This window comes from Catharus ustulatus, chromosome 5 (assembly GCF_009819885.2).
Source record: "Catharus ustulatus isolate bCatUst1 chromosome 5, bCatUst1.pri.v2, whole genome shotgun sequence".
In the NCBI taxonomy this organism is placed as follows: domain Eukaryota; kingdom Metazoa; phylum Chordata; class Aves; order Passeriformes; family Turdidae; genus Catharus; species Catharus ustulatus.
Window position 1 is genome coordinate 52,585,841 of NC_046225.1, and position 16,671 is coordinate 52,602,511.

At 38.5% G+C, this 16,671-nt stretch overlaps 2 protein-coding genes across 3 annotated transcripts in view; one reads left to right on the forward strand and one right to left on the reverse strand.

Annotated features, from left to right (window-relative positions):
• Positions 1 to 4,032, forward strand: part of RFC1 (replication factor C subunit 1) — a 37,438-nt gene extending 33,406 nt beyond the window's left edge. The window contains exons 22-25 of the mRNA XM_033060235.2: positions 876 to 1,021; positions 1,467 to 1,680; positions 2,721 to 2,912; positions 3,467 to 4,032. Of these exons, the coding sequence (XP_032916126.1) occupies positions 876 to 1,021; positions 1,467 to 1,680; positions 2,721 to 2,912; positions 3,467 to 3,568 (654 nt within the window). The 3' untranslated portion in view covers positions 3,569 to 4,032. The remainder of the gene's footprint in view (positions 1 to 875; positions 1,022 to 1,466; positions 1,681 to 2,720; positions 2,913 to 3,466) is intronic.
• Positions 4,033 to 4,231: 199 nt separating this feature from the next.
• The window catches only part of WDR19 (WD repeat domain 19), a 42,583-nt gene continuing 30,143 nt past the window's right edge, over positions 4,232 to 16,671 (reverse strand). For both annotated transcript variants that reach the window (XM_033060232.2, XM_033060233.2), the window contains 8 exons: positions 13,591 to 13,687; positions 10,863 to 10,987; positions 10,120 to 10,201; positions 9,355 to 9,505; positions 7,912 to 8,035; positions 6,158 to 6,234; positions 5,363 to 5,483; positions 4,232 to 4,562 (listed from right to left, as the gene is read on the reverse strand). In XM_033060232.2, coding sequence (XP_032916123.1) covers positions 5,369 to 5,483; positions 6,158 to 6,234; positions 7,912 to 8,035; positions 9,355 to 9,505; positions 10,120 to 10,201; positions 10,863 to 10,987; positions 13,591 to 13,687 — 771 coding nt within the window. In that variant the 3' untranslated portion in view covers positions 4,232 to 4,562; positions 5,363 to 5,368. The remainder of the gene's footprint in view (positions 4,563 to 5,362; positions 5,484 to 6,157; positions 6,235 to 7,911; positions 8,036 to 9,354; positions 9,506 to 10,119; positions 10,202 to 10,862; positions 10,988 to 13,590; positions 13,688 to 16,671) is intronic.

Here is a 16,671-nt window from a genome sequence, read left to right on the forward strand (position 1 = left end):
TTGGTGTTTCAGTATAATGATACGATCTGTATAGTTCATACTTCATGTAGTATTCTCTTTCCACTGGTGATCAGAAGAGTTTCCCATATCCATATTGTTGTGCCCATGCTGCAACATGAAATGAAGTCTTCTGAAACTTGGAAAAGTTGAACTGTCACGAAGCATAGAAGCACATGGTGTGTATCACTTGTGCTGTTAACAAGCCTGCTCCGTCCTTCCTCTCACCAGGACAGGATTTCTCTCTAATCATAGAGGACTGAAGCTTGGTCACTGTACTTCTTTTAATGCTCACTTGAAACGCTGACAAGACTTGTGCTTAAAGGATTATGACTGGCATCAGAGAATGCATTGTAGGTGAAAATGGAAGGCACCTCTGGAGGTCGTATAGTTCACCCCCCTGCTCAGCACAGGTCCAAAGAGCTGAATTGCTTAGGAACATAGCTGACTTGATGTAGATTGCAGTGCTCCTTGGAAATGTCTCCTTTACCACATCTTTGTGTTGGAAATCACTTGTTTGTGTGAAGTCAGTTATTTGACTGCACTCTGAACTGGCCATGAGAAAGGTCATGTTTTGGTTTTTTGTTTGTTTGGTTTGGTTTTTTGGGGTTTTTTTTTTGAGTTTTGAAACACAGATAATTTCACAGGTATTTTTAGAACATGGTAAAATAGGGTGTAAGGGGTGAAGCTGTATAACCCAACAGGGATTTACCAGAAATAATCAATTGAGAGAGTTCTCTTTAAAATAAGCTGTTACCACTGTGGCCCTTTATTAACTATCCCTCTTCCCTGGGGACAGTGCAGTGCAGGGTAGTGTGTCATGGTGTCCATGAGACTTTCAGTGTAATTTGAGTTTGGCATGTGTGTTACTTTTTCAGGCTATTTATGCAAGTGTTCTCCCAGGGGAGCTGATGAGGGGTTACATGTCCCAGTTTCCTGTCTTTCCCAGCTGGCTGGGGAAATTTTCATCCACAGGCAAACATGATCGTATCGTTCAAGAACTGGCAATGCACATGAGTCTCAGGTAGTACTGACATTCCTCTGATACAGTTCTTTCTTGTGCAGTTCATTACCTACCATCAATGCCTTGCTGTGCTTGGTGCAAATAAATGACGTGTTCTGTGAATGTGTTCCCATGTTATTGGTGACACTTTTCTCAGTGCTTAATTTGAACAAGTCAAACTGGAAACATTTTTAGGCATTTTTCTTTTTTTCCCCTGAAGTTGTTTCTCAGTTATGTATCTTAGAAATGTGTTTCCCCAGACTGGTGTTCAAATACCTTGCATTGGTTATTCCCTAATGCAGGTATGGCAAAAGGAATGGCACTGTACAGCTTGCGGTTTGCTCTTATGGCAGCTGAGTGCTGATTTGCTGAGGGCCTCCTTATCAATTTGTTCTTGTCTTTAGAAGTCAGTGGTGCTGATTAGACAGATTTACTTACTCAATACTTTCTTTTCAATTTGACAAAGAACTCATACATGCAAGAGGACAGTAAATATGGATTATTTGTCGTATTTGCGGGATGCACTTGTCCAACCCTTGAAAGACTTTGGAGCAGATGGTGTGCAACAAGCTGTAACATTTATGGACTCCTACTGCTTGATGAAAGAAGATGTTGAAAATATTATGGAAATAAGTACATGGGGAGGCAAACCCAGTCCTTTTTCAAAGCTGGATCCCAAGGTAAAATTTAACAGTGATTTTGTTGTTGTTGTTGTTTTCTTCCCTATCTTAAAAAAGAAATCCTGGAATAATTGCTATGGTATGGATGTGCTTTGGAAAGGGCTGAAGTTGATGTACAAGCTTAACCATAATTAATAGTAGGCTTTATGAATCAGCTGTCACACACACCACTAAAATTTCAGAGCTAAGTCCTAAAAGATAATCAGGCTGTGCTTCACTCTGGAGTTTTATACTTGTTCCTTGTCTAAGGATTACTGGGCATCAGTTGTGTCTTGGACGTAGAAGCAGAACACAGGAAGGACAGGGAAATCTGGTACTTTTCTTAAGGCAAGCTGTGGCTGTAAGATCTCTGTCCTTCAGGCACAGCACCCCCTGCCTTTCTTTCATCCTGCAAGGGAGGAGGGACGCACAGCTACCTGTGTAACAGAGCAGGCACTGCTTTCAGAGGCTGCCTTGCAGCTTGCACCTTTCCCAGTCCCGTTAGACAGAACTGCTAGACCTGGAGTGCTTTGTGTGCTGCTCCTCAAGTGTCCAGCTACTGCACTGCAGTGGCTGGGACCCTCACCTGCTACAAGGTGAGCTTAAGGTCAAGTTGCTTTTACAAACTACACAGATGTGATCTGAACCATGATCTCCCCCATCTAGGTCAGGTGCTCACAGAAAGAGAAGAACCTGCTGGTAACTAAACCTACACTACTATCAGGTGTTTTCCCCTAGTCTGAATATGCTGCTTAGTCTGGCAAGTGTACAGTGCTGCTGAAGGGGGTTCTGGTGTGACTGTGCTGAAATTATTGTAGGCCTAAGATAGAAGCATCTGAAGATGCACACTTTATTGAGGATTATGTGGGACTTGTTTAAAATGAGCTTTCACCATATAGCTCTTAAATGCTTTCTGTCCTTTTGAGAGACTGTTATCTTCTCTATATCCTTGGTCACATCTTTCCAAAGGAAAGTTGATGTGGAATCTCTCAGTAAGTTGGTTAACTAACAATCTACGGTTCCTAAACTGATGCTCAGTTTCCTTCCTTCCACTCTGCCAGGTCAAAGCAGCTTTTACACGTGCCTACAACAAAGAGGCACATCTGACTCCATATTCACTTAGTTCTGTCAAGGCATCTAAAAGGCAGTCAGGATCTGCAGCAACCTTAGATCTGAGTGAAGACCTGCATGTGGAAGAGACCCAATCTGATGAGGATGAGCAGGATACTCTTGACAGTGATGCAATGATTAAGGTGATTTAATTTCCTCAGTATTAAATCACTCCACTGAAGTGTTGGGGCTTTTTTGTTTTAGTTACCTTTCTGTGACTTTTAACATCTTGATGAATTAAGAAAAAAAATCATAGTAGATTTTAAATAATCTCAACTTTTAAATTTTTAACTGGTGGTACTGTGGAAAAGTCTTAAGTTGCTTCCATCCATTTTCTTATGTTGGACCAAAGTGAGACATCACTCTGACTCTATGAGTTCTGCATCCAATTCCAAAACTTAGTGATATTTCAGGTGTTGATGAGGATGGTGCCAGTGGCAAGGAGCCATCACAGGCCTGTGCCTGTGGTTACTACAGCTGACAATTTTAGTAATACCTTTGTACCTCTGTAGGTATCACCAAATGGGGAACTGTGGTCAGCCCTTAAGACTGAATATTGTAGTCTGTACTCCCCATGGCATTTATAAATTTCACACCTGAAAGGGGAGGCTTTTTCCTTAACACTGACTACATTTTGATTTAGACTTTTGTCAGGTTGCAGCTGGATTTTAAACTGTCTGTATATTTCTGTTGATAGCAAAAAAAGGTGAAGTCTTCCAAGCTGCCGAAAAGAGAGAAAAATGAAGAAACAACAAAAAAAGAAGGAAAAAGAAAAGAGAAAACAAGACATTTAGAGTAAAATCTTGCTTTGGATACAGGTTCGCTTATCTAACTTCTGCCAGGAACGTGAAACAGATCCAGTGCTCCTGCTGGGAAAGTAGAGCCAGTGCGTTGAAAATGCTCCTCTTATAGAGGTGCTGTAGCTCTTGTGCTCTCACACGATGCCCTGCTATGCTTACTCTTGACATGGTACATGTTACAAGCTATAACTGCCCTTGTGCAACAGACAACCAGGTGTGTGAACATGCTGAAAATGTCATGTTTCGTTACCTGGCATTTCTGCTGAGTCTTCCTAGGACTTCACTGCTTTTTTTTTTTTTTTAATACAAAGCCACTGACAGTATGTGGTGAAGTCTTGTAAATAGTACATGATGCAAAAACCCCATACATGAATGGTCTATTTGTACATTATAGAAATTAAGCAGTATATAAAATTACAATAAAATGCTTCATAGGACTCTTTTAAAGCTTTGGTTAAGGTCATGGAGTGTTCTGTCTGGTCTCCCTCCTTTATTCCACAGTTTCGTTTTTCCTTCACATACATGATGTGGCATTCCTCTTTTCCCACAGTTTCCCTTTTGTTCAGTTACAAACACAGAAAAGCAATGAGGGATTTACTTCCAAAACTTGAGTAGCCTGTACTTGTAAAAGTTGTGTCTTTAATCAAAACCAGAAAGAAATATTTAGAGTAAAAAAAAGTTTAATTGAAAATATTCATAACAGTTCAGAACCAATACTGAAAAAGAGAAAAGTGGGGAGGTGGTTTTTCTTCCTGCCATTCACATTACAAACATGGCCCCTTGATTTTCTTTGGTGCAGATAAAATGCAGGTTTTGTTTGTAATAATTACCAATTTTATTACTACAATAAACTAAAGTATAAAATTTATCAAAAGCTAAATAGTTACAGATATGACAAAATATAAGTGACATGGCTGTTATTAGGCCTTTCTGGGGCAGAGATGTGTGATGTAGTGAAGAACTTTCCTTGCTTGCCAGCAAATATAAGCAGTTCTGGAAATAAACAGAGGTGGTTAATTACATTTTGAGATACACTGTGATAGGAGATCAGGAAAAATAAAATCAACTAACAATTCCCCAAAAGAAGTTTAGTGCATTACTCTGACTTACAGATGAGTTTTCACATAAGGTGTCTGCAATAGTGCAATAGTACATCTGCCTAGAACTTATTAACGTTATTGAGGAACGAACATTGTTAACTTATTTTCAGTTACCATTTAACAAAAAAAAAAAAAAAAAAAAAAAAAAAAAAGTCCTGGATCTAAGTCTTTGGTATAGACAGAGCCATGCTCTCATTCTTTGAAGTATGAGTATTTCAGGCCAATACTTGTTGCGGGGACAGAATCTGTTAAACAGACAAGTTAAGATCATGTAACCTGCATTTTAGATTTGCTTCTTCCAGTTAGTATCCCTCTTGCTCTCTCTCCCCACACTTAAACCCCTGCTGGGAAGATCTGGAGAAGTTTGGATGATGCTGAAATCTTCAAACCCTTCTCTGTGCTACTCAAGCAAACCTGATGTTCGGGAACATGTTCCAAACCAGAAGAGCTTGTGGATGTTAACATGGTCATCGGGGTAAACTGAGTTAAAGCCTAATTTAACAACTAGGTTAGTTACAGTAGCAAAACCTACTGCTCTTTGCATGCCTGAGGGCAAATGGGTGATAGAACCGGGTCTGAAGTTATCTGAGGCACTGACCCTGGCTGTAAGTTTTTCCCAGGCTCACGGGAAAAACTCCCAGAGTCATCTAGAATGAACCCTTTTAAGTAAAATGTGCAGACTGTAAGACATACCTGAATTCATTGTTCCTCATCTTCTAGTTTGAGGTACTCTGTGCAGTCATTTATTTTCTTTAGATCAACAATATTAATCCTTTCAGAACACATGGGACACACATTTTCAGTCTGTAACACGCTGTTTTAAAGGAAAGGTGCTGGTCAAAAGCTAATTCTGACATTTTTCAAAGGAAGTTAGGCCTGAGGCAAAAAGCCTAGAGCAGAGTTCTGACCAGTGCTATGTAACAAGTGCAGGACAGAGCAATGGCTGCTTCTGTCTATATTTTCAACATTTCAGAACTAACACCACACCAGGAAGGCTGTTGTTTGCAGCATTTAAACATACAGCAATGGAGGTTTTAGCAGCTTCAGAGTTCCTGACATTGGAACAGAACTATTCCATCCTGCTGTCACATGTGAGATTATCAGGGACTTGACATTATTTCTGTGTTAGTCTGCACCCAATTCTATGTGCATTTTGTTTTGGTGATTGCCAGTGTGCCTGTGTTCCTGCCCTGCCCCCGTATCAGGCCCTCTTCCTGGCCAGAGCTGAGAATTTAGACAAGCTCATCATCCATCTTCATTACTGTACCTGCTGGAGCCCTGCATCACTGGCCGAGTTCTTTATCATATCCTATTGTTTTGGTCAACTTTGAAGCAATGTTCTGTATCTTAGGTGCAACTACCAAGTAAGGGGAATTCCTCTTTCACCCAGTCCAGCTGTTACATGTTTTTAGTACCGAATGATCCATTAGCTGCTAAAATATGAATAAACATTGGAATACTGCAATAGAAAAAGAAATCCCAACTTACCTTTTGAATTCTGAGTAGAGGGCAGGAAAGTCACAGTGTGGGCAAACCGTCCAGTCATTGCGTACCATGTGCCGACCCTGCCCACAAAAACTGCAGGTAACTACAGGGCAAGTGCTGTCTGGCTACAGAGAGCATTTACTTTTGGACCTGTTATTATGAAAAAGTCTCAGCAATTGAGTTCTAAGATCTTGAATGAAAAGCCCCATATGTGTTACTGTAGCTTAATTACTGTGTAAATTCTGTAACTAGAAAAGGAGCTCTCAGAGATGCAGTGTTATCATCTGCATTGCTCTTTTGAAAATGGAAATCTAAGAATATACTGAATTACAGTGTCTAAAATTCTTTTAGTTTGGCAATTCTATAATGGTATCTGTAGATCTGCATCCAGAGCTGTACCTAAATCTGCTGATATATGACATACCAAAAATGCCCCTAAAGCCACAGCACCTGAGTCCAGTAGGTCACATTCAGCACTCAAGTCTGTAAGCCTGCCTGGCCTTTGCCTCTTTACATTTTCTCTTCTTTGCTACAATGTACTAGCTTACTTTTGATAGAAGGAATTTTTATGTATCTTTTTATTACTATAAAAACACACCAGCACCTTGTACTATACTGAGAGATTTATGCTGTAATATAATATGCAACAGCAGACTGTTTTGACACTGACTCTCATTAGATATTTGAAAATGCCACAATCCTAGTAGCTACACACACCTGTGACATAAAATGTGGCCAAGATGGAACCTAAAAAAATCTTGTGTAACATACAATAACACATACCCTGTGTTTCGCTCATAAAGTTATATTTAATACCTTTGTTTTCCTAAAGATGCTACTTCTGAAATATACCTGTCATCTTATTCTGCTAAAACAATAGAGCAAAAAGATCCCCACATAATGTATATTAATTTTTTGTGAGACTTAATTCTTTAGTTTTAATAAAGAATGTTAACTCTAACATTTGTTTCCTGTTCAAGTAAGTTCTCTTTTTTCCTTGCAATTTTAGTATGACAATTTATGTGAACCCAGTAGAAATTGTGTTAGTTATACAATAGCTGTACAGTAACTTCCACCAGGAATGTATGCCATCCTTACCTTTTCAGTACACTAAAAAACCAAAAATTGTTAGAACTTCTCATTTCTGTAAGGATGAGTAATGTAAGAAATGCTGAGGTCACTGCCTGAACCATTAGCATTGGATGTGCTTAAAAATTCCCCAAAACAGATCTTTGAAGTTTTGATGCGTTTTTTTGTTCAGTTGGTTGGTTTGGTTTTTAATTTTTTTTTTAAATCTGAAGTGTTGGTAGCTTAGGGTAGAAGAGCTGTGCTCTCCACAAGCTTCTCTCCATGGAAAAGGAAAGTGGGACTTCTCTGAGCACTAGAGTCCCCAGGCAAATGGCTGAGCTGGGAAGGCATCAGCAGCACTAGCCTGTCCTCCCAACTGCAGCAAATGTGTGTGCTGGGGATTCCTGCTGCTGTACCTGCCTTCTCAGGAAGCTGAAGTCTCCCAGAAGGACTTCCTGAATTTACTGGCACCCTCAAGTGCCTGCTACTTCTAGGTGACAAGTGAGGACACTCTGTGATAGCCAAAGACAAAAAGAAATTTGGCAACAGATTAGAAAAACCCATAAATGCATAAAAATATCTATCTTGGATCCACTAGCAAACTGAAGAAGTTCAAATGAACTTATTTTTAGAAGGGAAAGCAGCTTTGCCTTTACTATCACAGTGCAGAAAGCACAGCAGACACTCACAGTTGCAATGCAGTATGGAAGGTTGTTTTTACAGCTGGGACACAGAAGTTCACACTCTGGGAGCTGGAAAGCACAGTAGGGGCAGGCTGTTGTTGGCTCTTCTGTCTCAGTTGTGTCCCGACGTCTAAAATATAGATACAGCTGTGAATAAAACCCTCAAGCTGTTTGAACTTAACAAAGCTGTTTTACAATGCCTTTGATATTTAGCAAGTGTTTTTCCTTTGAGTTACTTGTATAGCTTCCAGCTGCTATTTTACATTCTATAGCTCCTTCCTTTTAACTATCGCCCAAGCTTCATCACAATTATGTCAACTCAGAAAAAGTCAATTTTCCATTTAATTAGAAACACCACCACCTTTTAAAAGGTGTGACAGATCCTAATACTTTATAAGATTTCAAATCTCAGGGTCTATATGTATTGATTATAAAGTTATGGTTTCTTTGTTTCAGAGTTTTTCTGTGGCAGGATAACAAAGAATGGGACTAACAAAAAACTGGCTTTCTGGTAGGATTATACAGCTTCTAACTCCCTCCAAAAAGGCTGTAAGAAGAGTTTCAGAGAAACACCATAAAAACCAGTACCCATTAAAAAAGCTATGTAAGCTGAGACTCTTCAGGTCCTGAAAAGATATAACTGATAAAAGGGAAAATAAATGAAACATGGCGATGTTTAAAATCATTAATGATATAGAAAAGGGTAGATCTCTCCCAAGAGGAAAACTATGAAGCATCACCTTAAACTAGCTAGAGAGCAGTCTTGACACAATGGAACTTGTAGGAATCAACTGTTGTTAGATACCTACATGACTTTCAGCAGAGTGAATGGATCAGCTCATGGAGAGCTTAGAGACTTAATAAATAAATACCCAAACCACCCATATGAGCTCAGCAAGTCCCTAAGCCTCGGTTAGAGACTAGTAGAATAAATGACACAAGTGCTACATATGTGTGCCCTGCTTTTCTACAATTACCCATGCTTGCTCCTCTGGCAGAAAGTATTGACTATGATCAAAACAAAACTTTAGCTAAAGAAGAAAATGTCTGGAATTCATATATTTTATTTGCCTTCCCATTCTTTTTTATCTTAGCCATTTAGTCATCTAAATCACGGAAGAGCACAGTGCTGCTCCTGTAGTAGCCAACAGTTTGGCTGTGGATTCTCAACTAGAAACCAACTAAACCTGTGTGGCTGCACTTGTGTCTGTAGGGAGAAGACGGAAAATGCTATTGCTGGTTAGGAAGCATTTAAAATGCACATTGCATTTAAGGCTTATCACATTCAAAGGAAGTCTTTAGTTTTCAAAGAAGGGTGGGAAAAGGTTCTTAGCCTTTCAAATATAAGACAGTGAAATAATATGAAAACAGTTTACATGCTTTATGAGCAAAAACAGCATTGGAAATAAAGCCTTGAAACTGTGTGTTAATTTGATTAACATCACTCACCTGACCATTGTTTCAATTTTCTTTTTGTACTTTGGATCTATTTTACACCGATACTCAGGTCTCATCAACATAGCAGCAAAACTGAAGGCTGAGTTTTTCAATCCTGCTCGGTGACACTCAATCACAGCTGAAGTCAAGATTGGCACAATATCTGTAATAGAATAAAACAATTATATCAAATATTTATTCACCAATATTAATGTTTAAAAACTTTAAACTAATACAGTTTAAAAAGTACTGATGAAAAAAGACTATTTTTCTTCTTTGTCATGGTACATGGTTGCACAATTGGGGCCATTCCTGGAACCATATACAAGAAAATCATGATTTCACCTCTCACTGCCTAACATTCCTGAAGCTCAGCACGGCGGCAGGAATGTTCTGATTTTAACCACTTCTCCCAAATCTGGTCTGCACTCTTTAAAGCCTACTTTTTAGTCTACATTTTCCATGTACCCAAAAATAATTTTTTAAAAAGATAAATTAAATTTTTTTTATAAAGTCCCAGAACCAGTCAGTTCATTACCCACAATCCTGATTTGCTGCAGTTGCTCAGTACTGCAGTAATGTGAGGACAGATTAAAGGGCTGGTGAGGATCCCACCCTAGAGGCTGTGTATGGGAGAGCTGCCTGGAGGAGGATGCAGAGTGCACTGTGTAGTTGCACTCTGTTGTTGCCCACAGGATCACAGAGGGAGGATGAACCTTGCAATGCTGATTAATGAGTTGCCCTGCAGAGTACAGCTCCTCTGCTGTCAGTACTTACGTGATGGGAACTTGCTGATGTTGTTGGCTACACGTATAAGCATCCGTGCTCCCTTCATGTGATCACCACGTTTCACGTGAATCTGGAACACAGCAAACAAACCACATTTACTGCACACATTGGAGAGTAATTCCTGCAGCCTGCTCTTGGCATTCATTCATCCTGCATGCCAACAGCTCCTTCATGAAACTGAGCAGAGCTGGACTGCAGAAGGGATCAGAGACCTCAGGCATGGCTCTTCCCCAGTCTTTCTGGCCTTCAGCCCACCACTTGCAGCTTTTGCCTCACTGCTGGCTAGAGAGGGAGGCCAAAGCTGGCTGTAGGAATGGATATCCTGATGGACATCCATGGGTTAAGTAATAGAAATCATTTGAGCCCCTGCTTAATTTCATTTACAGAAAAACACTGATCTACTTATGGATGATAACCTCAAATACAACAACAATAAAAATAATAATAAATAGTTGTACTAGTAGCATAGTACTTGTAAGCATGAATGCAAAAGAAAAACAGGAAGTCATATGTAATTTTCAATTATTCACTATTTAAAAAAAAATACGCTACTCAAAGAGGCAGAAACAACTATGGATTGTCCTCCTGTAGCTTGATGTCAGCATGCACTTGGATTCTGTGATACAATCTACATGACAATATAATTTATGTCCACAGAGCATCCATCCATACAGTACAGTAACTCAGACACTGTGCAACTTACACATAAATTCAATTTCTCAGTTCCTTACCTTCACTAAAATATAGCTGTGTAGAATCATAAGGTTTGTAGCCATTTCAGAAGAAATTTTAATCTTCTGGGTCTTTAACTCTGAATACATACTGAAAAGAACATCACGTGCATTTCGATAGTTTCCTTAAGAAAAGAAAAACAACAATTAACAGTAAATTTAATTTTTCATAACAGTATATTACTAATGACATATAGGGAAGCTGAAGTTACATTGATCCTTTGAAAAGAACCATTCCAGTTTCTTTGGGAAGCCACAAGCAGTTGCTTGTCACAGTATCCTAAACAATATCAGCCAGGAAAATTAAAAAAAAAATTGCATTGGGAGAAGTAATCTAAACAATAGCTAAATATATATGATAGCAATTTAATATAATGAACTTCAAAAGTGGAAGATGTTTTTAGAGCATTTAAAAATATTTTGGGTTCTTTTTTTGTTTGTTTGTTCAATGTCAGATACTCAAAAGCTCCTTTTAAATATTAATTTAGCATACTTTTACTTGATCACTAGTTTTGGCAACTCCTTGCCTCTGCAACCAAACAAACCCAAAACCTGTCAAGGACAGTTAAAATTTGAATGTTGCTTCACTAGGTTATATGCTTCAGGGCTGCTATCAAGGATTGTCCTGAAACCACAGGATTTAACTGAATTATCAATGTAGCTGAAATCAAGTAGTGTTTTGCAATTAGTCTATTCTTAGTTGTTTTTTCTTGTTTTGTTTTGCTGGTTGTTTAGAGAATTTTTGCATTATCAGCGACTGAGAAAGTCATACTCTTTGCAGCTGGAGGCATTTAAAGGAAATTCTAGTTATTTCAGCAAACATTTTCCTTTGCCTCCCTATATTTCTTTAACAGCAGATGTTTTTACGCTACAGAGAAATTAGTAATGTTTTGTTTTACACTACAACTGAATCACTGAAATTTGTGTGAGACGGCTAAATATCACTTCAGAATTAGTTCAACATTTTTCTTTTATATTGTATTACTCACTCTCAGTAATACAGTCTTAAAATCATGTGATTACATAAAAACAACTTCAAGGGAAACTGCACTTAAAATAGCATATCCAAAGAAAAATACCAAGCAGTATGACTTAAATATTATTATTAGATGGATTTTTAAGGAAAGAACAAACTATATTGGTGCAAATTTCACAATCAAGCTCACTGAAATCTGCTGAAAGAAGAGGGGGCTGATGTAAAACTGCCTCTCCAGAAAAACAGTTACTACAAGATTGGTATTTTTAAAGAGATATTGTGCTTCTTATTACACTGTTGCAGTACACACTTATACTACTAGGGAACATGAAATTTAGGGTGAGATACTGCATTTTAGATACAAGTTTTCAGATTCAGAGAAGCTAGTAAATATTTAAACTCTTAAGCCGTTGCATTTCCTGCTTATATAATTAGCACAAATATATTATTCACTATGATGGATTGGGAGATTTGCTTGCCAAGGGTTTCAAAGGTTTTTCCACTCCTTAGCCCAATGCTGAGGAGCAGCCAAGGAGCAGCCCATAAATGTTAATTTGCCTGGGTTATTCCCAAGACTGCTACTTTTCCTTTATAGATTTTTCTTTTGCATAATTGAAATGAAAAGCAAGCAATGTTATCGTAGGGTTGTTGCTGTGGCTACTGAGGAGCGTGAATAATGGAGGTGGCAACTACAGTAATTTCATGATCATAAGGCGCACTGGACAATAAGGCGCACTCCCCGGGACTCGGTAAAATTCGCAACTTTGTACATCAGATAAGGCGCACCGGACTATAGGGCGCACTTTTTTTTGCAGCGAGGCTCCGTCCCCAGCTCACCCCGCGCGGTTGCTGGCCGAGGCCCTGCCTCAACCCGGCAGCCATTGGCCCCTGGGCCCGCCTCCACCCGGCAGGGGTGGTGCCGCGAGCCACCGGGCCCCCCTGGACCAGGCAGCCATGGGCCCCCGGGACTGCCTGGACCCGGGAAGGGGCGGTGCCGCAGGCCCCCTGGGCGGCATTCACCTGGCAGCCATGGGCCCCCTGGCCCGCCTCCACCCGGCAGGGGCAGTGCCGCGGCCCTCCGGGCCTGCCTCCAGCCGGCTGCCATGGCACTTCCAGCTCCCCCCACAGCTCACAGCTCACACTTCCGGTTTGGCAAATTTCGCAACTTTGTACATCAGATAAGGCGCACCGGACTATAAGGCACACTTCCATGTTCGAGGGAAAATTTTAGTCAAAAGGGTGAGCCTTATAGTCGTGAAATTACTGTATTTTTCTTCTAGCCCTCTCCCTATTTTTTTCTATTTCTAACTTTAGCAACCCATTACAAAGGAAAACTAAGCATAAAGTAAGCAAATGTCCAGCAACAGAAATCAACTCCTCTGCCCATTTTCCTGATAAAAGTCCGGTGCTAAGACTAAAGGTTCTGTACCAAGTCAGAAACCACACGTAGGAATGGCAATTCTAAAACCTGTAATAGAAGGGTAAAGTCACAGGCTGTCTTAATCACTATGTTTACTTAAATGTATAAAGAACACAGATACTTTCCACAAGTTTTTTTTTCCCAATATTTAATATACAGTCCACAGGTTTTCCCCAAGTCTACTTTCAAATTCAAAGCTGAACTTGAATATGATCAAAAGCACCGATAAATGTCTTCTCTAAATATAATCCTACACAAATAACAGCACCCTAAGTAGGGCACCTAAGGATGCAGCATGAGAGATGCCATCACATCAGAGGAAACAGACTTACCTGCACACTGCTCCTCCCTGGCAATTATTATGGCAGTTCTGGCAGCATCTCGGTACTGCTTTAGGGCCATGTACAAGCGGAACAGGTACTTGGCATCCTGAATGAAATCATATAAGGGAAATTAATACTGACCAAATGCCTACTGCTGTATTCCTTTTCTTGCCTTGCTCATCCCACCACCACAATCTCCAAAGAAAGCCGACAAGCTTGCTCTGTGAAGAGCTCTTTGTGTGAACACGCTTCAGCTATGCCACAGTCTCCTGCAGGGTTTGGCTGCTGCCCAGGTACAGAACACCCACACCGAGGGCCTGAGAGAGTCCTGGCAGGTGCTGGCCAAGCCCTGTCAGCAGGGATGCAGAAAGCCACAGACCACTATGCACATGGAGAGCTGTACAGGGGAAAACCAAACAACTCCAGCTGTGTGGGCATTTATGGTGTCAGAAAAGAACCCAGGAACTCCTTTAGAAATAAAAGTCTTGCCAGAAATGCTTAAATTGCATTACAGATCTAGATGCAAACATTGCTTAATGTGGATGCAGATGACAAAATCTGGCCCTAATGAATGTATTGCTCTGGGACCAGAAGATGGACATCCAAGACAGCTAAAAAATTGAAAATTAGGGTACAACCAGTTAATAAGATACATAGAATTTATAATTTGCTATACCACGTACTTTGGATAATTATATAACAAGAATGGCAAATGTAGCAAATAGTTCATCCAAAACCTGGCAATCTAACAGCAGGCAAATTAGTGAAATATTTTAAAAATAAAACTTAAAAACAAGATGGCAGTATTTCAGAAAACAAGCATCAGCTCTATTTTTGTAAGTGTACTCAAATGTCTAGAAGACTAGTAAAAAAAATACCAATGAGAGAAATAAGAATTGGTCTTTGATAACAAATCAGAGTTGGTTTGGTTTTGAGAAAATCCTCAAGAGGTAATTCCTAAACATACAAAAGAAAATATAGGAATAGAAAAGAAAGAATAGAAAAAAGGTAATTATTAAAAATGTTCTATTTATTGCTATTAAAGAAGTAGAAAAAATAAAAAGTAAAATAAAATGACCTTGCCTATGTTGAAAAGGAAATATTAAGTGAAAAAAAAATTGGGCAAGTGCCACTATTTTATATCATTAGCAGTAATTTCAGGGTCAATAAAAAGTAAAGCCTCTACATGATAAGCTTACAACTAGTAAATTGGAATTAAATTAAGCTAAATATTGTATATAATGGTATGGTTCCAACTTAAATGTAAAAATGAAAAAAAAAAAAAAAAAAGAAGACACTGGCAACTTTATGGAGAGCTTAGCAAAAAAATCCAAACTAATTTTGCAATATTAGTAGTAAATCCAAACATTTAAAGTGTGTATTCTATGTTAAAATGGTATACAAATCACTACAACAATAATTTCATTAATCAATGTTCTGTTATTCTCTGGACTATTGTGGGGGTCTTGTATGTAAGATTCAGATACAGTAAAAAAAAAAGCAGAAATTCAAGGAACAGAAATATTAAAGATATAAAGATACTTCCCAGTAGAGAAGATGACTGCAAAGATTAGCTTGTACTTGAGAGGTAAATAAAAAATAAAATAAAAAAACCCACAGAAATAAAAGCAAGAGAGAAAGAATCACACAGAAAGAAAAAGAGAAGACCGATTCTTCTTTTTTAACTTGAAATACAAGGAAAATTACCAAAAGTAATTACTGTTAAACTAATGATGGAGTAGAATTTTAAGTAACACATGATCACAAGGTTGAATAATGATACAGTTACTTGGATAATAAAGTAACTGCAATTACTTATATTAACAGACATTATTTATCTACTGTAAACTGCCTTAAAAAGAAAAATTGGTATTCTCCCTTAGTGGGATAAATCAAAAATTAGTAAAAATAGCGGGTTATGACATAATTATAATTCTTCCCAACTTCTGACATCACCTAATGGCGACAGATGGCCATTCTACTGATGATTACCAGAAAGCAGCACTATGTCCCCATGCAGGCTGCTTCTCCCCTTTCTCCTCCTGCAGCAGGAAAGGATCCTGTCCCAGCATGGACCAGTGGTCTTACATGGTATTTGCCATGTTCCTAATTATATTTCACTTAAATAATAAATTTTAAATACTTACCCCCATCCATCCTCCCCAAAAAAAACCACAACCCAAACCAAAACCTTCAAAAACGAAAGCAATTCAAGAAAAATTAGTCCCATGTTCTACTTTCATACTCCTACCTTTAAAGCCAGTAAGTTAAAAAGCAGAAAATGCAGGAAAGAATTTTCTAATACAATACATTTCCTAAGGTATTTGGAAAATTATTATTGCAATCTGATTTAAAACTAGATATTCATAATTTTAGTTTAATTCTTCTTTTTAAAATGCATGTACTCAGAAAATATGCACACAGAAAACAGCAGAACCTTGCTAGTTAATGTTCCCTGAAAGAGCACACATGAACAAATTAAGAATCTTTATATGCTACAGTTAACAAACAAGAGTTGACACAGAAATAGTTTATAATTAGTCAGACAATAGTGTAGCAAAATTTTGGTGAGCATAATAATTTTAATAACATGGCACTTCATTAAAATGCCACACAATTGTTGACTGTGAAAGATGTAAAGCAATCAATGATGATCTGGTTTGAAGATCAATGATGAGCAAGTTTCTGCTGCATGGCTATTATTAAATTCACTCTTACTTTCAGGTTTACAAATATGCCACATGGAAGCTTCTATTTTCTAAAAAACAATAATATCTTGTTTGGTAAGCTCAAGAACAGTCTCCATAGCATAATGAAGATAATAATTGTTTTTAAAGTAGTTTATTAAGCAAATATGTATGACTTGATAAAGTAAAATTTTGTTACTCACTGAGAGAGACTATGGTAGATTGGATTAAAGCATTCGGGAAACAAGAGAGAGCTTTTAAATAAGGAAAACAAAGCTCTACACTGAAGTTCAAAACAATGTTAAATACAGCAATAATGGCATTAAAAAAATTCCTAAGTATTTTCTAAAATCTTTAGAATCTCTTCACTATGGAGATCATACTGTAGATCACTTCCCTTACC